Source organism: Orycteropus afer, unplaced genomic scaffold, assembly GCF_000298275.1.
Source record: "Orycteropus afer afer isolate SDZICR_OR568_19922 unplaced genomic scaffold, OryAfe1.0 scaffold00033, whole genome shotgun sequence".
NCBI lineage: Eukaryota > Metazoa > Chordata > Mammalia > Tubulidentata > Orycteropodidae > Orycteropus > Orycteropus afer.
In genome coordinates this window covers 16,504,541-16,511,172 of record NW_006921620.1, presented here as the reverse complement: position 1 = coordinate 16,511,172, position 6,632 = coordinate 16,504,541, and the positions used below count along the sequence as shown (strand labels likewise).

At 36.1% G+C, this 6,632-nt stretch overlaps 1 protein-coding gene across 1 annotated transcript in view; it reads right to left on the bottom strand.

Annotated features, from left to right (window-relative positions):
* SLC30A7 (solute carrier family 30 member 7) overlaps window positions 1-6,632 on the bottom strand; it is a 103,222-nt gene that overhangs the window by 10,084 nt on the left and 86,506 nt on the right. The window contains exons 9-10 of the mRNA XM_042780306.1: window positions 2,040-2,130; window positions 508-657 (exon numbers count right to left, since the gene is read on the bottom strand). Of these exons, the coding sequence (XP_042636240.1) occupies window positions 508-657; window positions 2,040-2,130 (241 nt within the window). The remainder of the gene's footprint in view (window positions 1-507; window positions 658-2,039; window positions 2,131-6,632) is intronic.

The following is a 6,632-nucleotide window of genomic DNA, read 5'->3' as shown; positions in this document are numbered from 1 at the left end:
CCATAACCTTGCCCCTTGCTAGTTCTATTTATACGGACATTCTTACAACACATACAAATACACTGTAGAAATAGTCATCTGCGAAACTCATATGTGGTCATGGGTATGTTTTCTTTTGTCTAGACAGCCCAGATCATTCACAGTCTGTCTACCTATGTATCTGCCTGTGTATTAATGTCTGTTACTACTGATAATGCAATATTGTATATTCAAAAGTGTTTATCTTTGTTGTCTGTACCTCTTGTGTGCCTCTCAAAGGAGAATATACTTTCTCTTGAAGGGATGCAAATCAGTACAACCATTAAAGAAAAAAAAGGAACTATCTTCTGTAAGAGTATTAACTAAAATAAGGTTCTCCCATATTTTATCTCTGTGGTTGAAAAAAATTAAAGCTTTACTTCATAATGTAGTAGTACATATTTAAGATGTTTAAATATTAAATATTTCTAAAACTAATGTATGTAGTAGATCTCAAGATCCTCAAAAGAAGTGAATAAAATAGCATACCTGAGTAAAAATATTATGCGTTTGGCTTAAAATCCACCTTGCATCAGCATCAGGGGCTACCACTAATTTCAAGGTCCCAACATAAACGTCAGAACATAAAGTCCAGAAATGCTGCTCTTGTAAACTGTAAACACCTTGCAACTGCTGCACCTAAAATATAAAGTATAGATATTAACATAATAAAATATAAGTGTCCTCTCCCACTTAGGTTATTGTGCAATGTCAGTTAACAGACTCGCTAGTTAAAAACAGGAGGGAATGTTTGACTTAATTAACAAGTATGTATTGAGCTGCTATGTATAGAGTACTCATATCAAAATTTATAGGGCACAGCTGAGACAGAAGCTGGGAAAGTTCAGTTTCAAACTTATCGATCAGAGAACAAGAATAAACACAAATGTGCTAAGGAAGTTTAAAAAAAGAAAGGCCCAAGAAATAAGGAAGGAAGGAAATAAAGGACAGAATCCATGAAGTAGACTCTTAGGAAGTGATAGAATTCACAATCTCAAAAAAGTTTTCCTCCTCCCTAGAATTTCTTCTTTATATAACCAAAACCAAACCAAACTCACTGATGTCAAGTCGGTCCCGAATCATAGTGACTCCTCCTCGGGTTTCCGAGGCAGTATCTCTACAGAAGCATATTTCCCAGTCTTCCTTCTGAGGAGTGGCTGGTAGATTTGAACCACCAGCCTTCTGGTTAGCAGTCAGATACCTTAGGCACTACGCCACCAGAATAATCTTTTAAAAATATAACTTAAATTTATGATACTTCCCCACCTAAAAGCTTTCCAATGCTTTCCATTGAATTACAGTTAAATCTAAACCTCTTTTATGACCAAACCTTCTGCTTGATCGGGCCCCTGCCATTCTCTCCAATCTTACAAGCCACTCTTCCCTTTATTCATTATGCTTTAGCCACAGTAGCTTTTGGCTTCCCAAGCACACTGAGTTAGTTCCAGCCATAATACTTTTGTTATAAGCATTTTCTTTTGCCTGGAACACTCTTTTTCAAGATTTTCATATGGCTGGCTCCTTCTTGTCATCAAAGTTCAACTTAAATATGACTTCCTCAGTGAATCCAATATAGCCACCCATCATATCACCCTGTTTTATTTTTACTACTGTAATTATTTATATATTTATGTATCCCCACTGGGCTTTAAGTGCCTTGAAATGATGTCTGTCTTGTTTACCATGACATCTCAAGTACCCTGGAAATGTCTGCCACAAAGCAGGAGCTCAAAAAATATATGCTGACTAAATGCTTATCTCATCTGCTATTCATATTCTGTATTTTGAAAGAAACCTTCAATTTCTAGATGAGGACAAATTTTTACCACATTTTCTTTAGTAAAGTTCAATATTTTCCAAGGATTTTGTTTTGGTTTACATAAATGGCATTCATGGTCAGCATTCAATCTGGGAAGAAATACTAAATTATTCACACATGGTACCCATTTCTGTAAAAGTTAAAAACCCTAACAGTTTAAAAACAACATAAAATCCAGTTGCCTGGGAGCTCTGAACCTTACCCTCTGATAACACTGAGGCAGAGTATTTTCCAACAGGGGAGGAGTTCTCTGCATCAATATTCCAACAGATTCTCTTAGAAGAGGAATGACACTAAAGAAAAGGAACAAAACCAATTTGTTAAAATCACATTCTGACAATCCCATCCTGCAATAAAGTAATACAGAATATAATAAAATTTATCAGAATGAAAAAAAGAACCCAGTCATTGTTCCAAATTTTTAATTTGATCAGGAAACCATTATCTAAAATACAGGAACTAGAGAAAACACAGTATTAGTGTATAGCAGACTAAAGTTATAATACTTAGTACACTAAACCATCTAAAAATCTAAACACAGCAGTCATTCAACCACTATTTGAAACATGACTCCAAAGATTATAACCTTCCAAGGTAATTTCTAAAGCCAGTATTTCCAACTGATCCTTCATATTTCTATGCATTTATCTGAACAGAACTGTTAAAGAAGATACAAACAAAACTAATATGCTGTTTCAGTCCATTTATAAAATATACTTCAACCTGCTTAACACATCAGTCCTGTTTCATTATTTAAAAAATACAGAAACCTAGACATTACCACAGACCTAGTGAATAGACAGGGCCTAAAAGTCTGCATGAACTGATGGTGTAGCTAGTCTTCAACCAGTATTTGGCAATTACTGCTTTAGGATATATGGATGATTAAATGCAACATAACAACTGCTAATTGTAATGGTTAGGGTGATGCTAATGGCATTTTCTAACTTAGCTACACATCAAATTCACCTTAGAAAATTCACCTTAGAGTTTTAATTTCTAACATACTGAACCAGAATTTTGAGGGAAGGTCTAGATATCTACATTTTGAAAAGGTTCTTCAGGTGATTCCAATGAGTCAAGGTAGTAAGCCACCACTCTACTGCTTGAAGTTGGCTAAGGGGGCACAGGACCGGGCAGCATTTCGTTCTGTTGTACACAGGGTCGCTATGAGTCGGAGCCGACTTGATGGCACCTAACAACAACAACAACTGGCTATTGTGGAAAAAAAACAGTGAAAGCAATGTCAAGGTCAAGTCTAGATGACTAAAATATAGGCGGGAATGAAAGCTAATGAAGATGAAAAAGCTCAATGTGGACAAGAGTTTCCATCACTTTCTAGTAAAAATATTTTACAGATAGATGATTATTTAAGAATCAAGAATATTTAGATGGCACCCTTAATTCTTCCTTCTTCCTTATAACTCCCATGCTCTAAATCAACAAGTTCTCATGATTTAACATCCTAAATATTTATTGCCTCCATCACCTTCCCTCCCATTCCATGACACATCTACAATAATCTCCATATCCTTTACCTGGATTATTATAATAGCTTAAGTAGTTCCTCTGCCTCTAGTTTTATTTCCTCAAATGCACTGTGCTAGGCAGCTTCAAAGATGGGTCCCCATGATTCCTGCGTTTCTGGCATTCATGCCCTTGTGTAATTCCCTCCCTTTGAGTGTGGGCTAGACCTAGTGACTTCTTGCTACTAATGAAAAGAGTATGGCAAAAGTGATGAGAAGTTACTTCCAAGATTATGTTAAAAGAAACTGTCTTGTTCATCCACCTCTCATGCTGTCCCACTTAACTCATAGCTGTTATATTGTGAGCTATCCTGTAAAGAGACTCACAGGCAAGGAAGTGAGGGATGCTTCTAGTGAGGAACTGAGGCCCTTAGTCGAGCAGCCCAAGAGAACTAAATACTGTCAACAACCGCTGATGTGAGCAGATTCTTCCCTAAAGGAGCCTTAAGAAGACTATAGTCCTGGCCAACACCTTGACTGCAGAGAACCCCATTAGCCATTCCCAGTATTTCTGAATCACAGAAAAAAAATAATAAAAACTTGTCTTTTTAGTCACCAAGCTTTGGTGCAATTTGTTAAGAGGAATAAATTGGTGGAAAGCAACTGGAAGCAGATTTAAGGATTTTGACAGTGAAAGAATACTGGTTATTTCTTCATCTAAAATGAAAAGTGGTATGTTTCAATCCAGTATACTGTTATTAATTAAAGCCTTCCAAGATTTAAAAAACAAAAAACAAAGAAAAACATGTTGGTAGACCAAACGCAAAACACATTGCCATCGAGTCAGTTCCGACTCACAGAGACCCCTCCTTGGCTTTCCGAGGTGGTATCACTACGGAAGCAGATTGCCCAATCTTCCTTCTGAGGAGTGGCTGGTAGGTTTGAACTGCCAGACTTCTGGTTAGCAGTCAAATCATTAGCCACTTAAAAATAAATTACATGACATTTTTTCTTCTCTCCATCCCCATTTCACAGGAAAAAAAAGCATGTCACAGGAAGGTTTTTATGTATCAAAATTAAAATTTTTATGTTTTCTTACTTTCCTTATTGTACTTCTCAGAAAATGAGGCAAGAAATCATTTTGTTTGAAACCAATGTTTAACAATAGGAAAAAATATTTTTTCTAAATATGTCTTCCAAGCTTAGCTATTTTGACCTTTCCTTCTCCAATCTTTATTCCAAGATACTATTACTAAGGCCTGGAGACACGTGAGTTGGAAAACAGACTCAAATGGAATCATGATACTTGACCTCTAATTCTGTCTACCATTAAAATAGCTTTAGACAAACTGCATAACCTTCCAGAACATCACTATTCCCATCTATAAAAAGGAGTGTGTTAAGCAGACAAGTTCTTCTATCTTAAAAATATTTGTCATTCAGTAAGAAAGAGTAGCCAAACTACTAGGAATATTACAGAATATATTTGAAAATGAAGGGTACATGCTGTTTTAATACATTTTAAAAAAGCAGTATCACCACAAACCAACCGAAACCAAACCCACTGCCACTCTGGCTCATAGTGTTAGAACCCATAGGGTTTCCAAGGCTGCAAGGCAGATTGCCTCATCTTTCTTCCATGGAACAGCTAGTAGATTTGAACCACCAACCTTTTGGTTAGTAGCTGACTGCCTTATTACAGTGCCACCAGACCTCCTTAATGCCACCATAATACACCACCAGAGGTCCTTTAATGCTTTCATATGAGGCATAAAATATACTTGGCAAACGAATTCACTCAGTTATTAATTAGCTAATCTTACAAATAAATTTTATTAACAAATCAATACAAAGTATGAATTATTAAGCACCCACTATCTCCTTGGCATCAGATTTTCTAGAACCAGATAGAACATTACAGTTGTGGAAATGGAAGCCCAGACAATCAAAATAACCTGCGTAAGGAGATAATTATGAGCAGGCATCTAGAGTAACAGATCAGAATTTTAAAGTTCAAATTCAATTTTGAAAAATTCCATTTAAAAAACATATGCTTATCATATGCCAGTATGTGCTAGGCAATGGGAATAACAAAAACATAATATATAATTTGAAAGAAAAATTCATAACCATTGAAAATGTCTATCCAGAGGTCAATGAAACTCTGGTAAGAGACACTTATTTAGGGCCCTCCATTTGGCAAAAAGCACTTTTGAATTCAAAACAACTATAGATTATATCTGAACAATCATCTATCAGTTTGTCATGCTGTGTTGGCTTGCATTTCACTATGATGCTAGAAGCTATGCCACCAATATTTCAAATCCCAGTAGGGTCACCCATAGTGGACAGGTTTCAACAGAGCTTCCAGACGAAGGCAGACTAGGAAGAAAGGTTGGGCAGTCTTCTGAGAATCAGGCAATGAAAATCCTCTGGATCACAACAGAATATTGTCCCATATAGTGCTGGAAGATGAGTCCCCTAGATTAGAAGGCACTCAAAACACAGTGGTCATAGCAATGAACTTGAGCACACCGATGATAGTGATGATAGTACAGATGTTCTGTTGTACATGGCATCAGCATGAGTCAGAGGTGACTTGAGAGCAACTAACAACATAAGATTATGCCTGTATCCATTTCATTTGCTATCAACTTTTGGTAAATAATTTCCTTATCAGCATGCTAATAATTTACTTTACAAAGTATATGTGAACTGCTGTATGAAAAGTGAATTTACTCTGTAAATCTTCACCCAAATCCTAATAAAAAAAAATAAAATAAAATATAAAAAAAAAAAGGAGAGAAAAGAAAAACAGGAATACAAGAGGACATGGACTCAATTGCAACAGAAGGCACATAAATATGGACAATGAAATTACTGTGGACTACTTAGCAGCTGCCCTCAACACCCTGGGTAGTGTAACTGAAAGGTTGGCAACTCAAGTCCACCCAGAGGCACCTCAAAGAAAGGCTGGCATTAAGTTTAAAAAAAAAAAAAGAAATCAGCCACTAAACACTATAGAGCAAAAGTTCTACTTTGATACACATGGGGCCTCCGTGAGTAGCGATCAATTCAATGGAAACTTTCTTTGTCTGTTTTTTTTAGCAGTAGGAATAAAACATATTTTTGCAAACAACTTTTATTGTTTTAGAAAACTTATTGTTAAAATATTTATTGCGTTAGAATACTTAGGTTTAGTGATTTCTTTTCCCCCAAGGACCTTGAGCTGTAAGAGCTGGTGGGTGGGGTGTTTGCTTAGGTAGAATTTTAATATAACATTAAGATTCCTCAGTAGCAATCATTTCACTAAAGCACATGGATGTTTC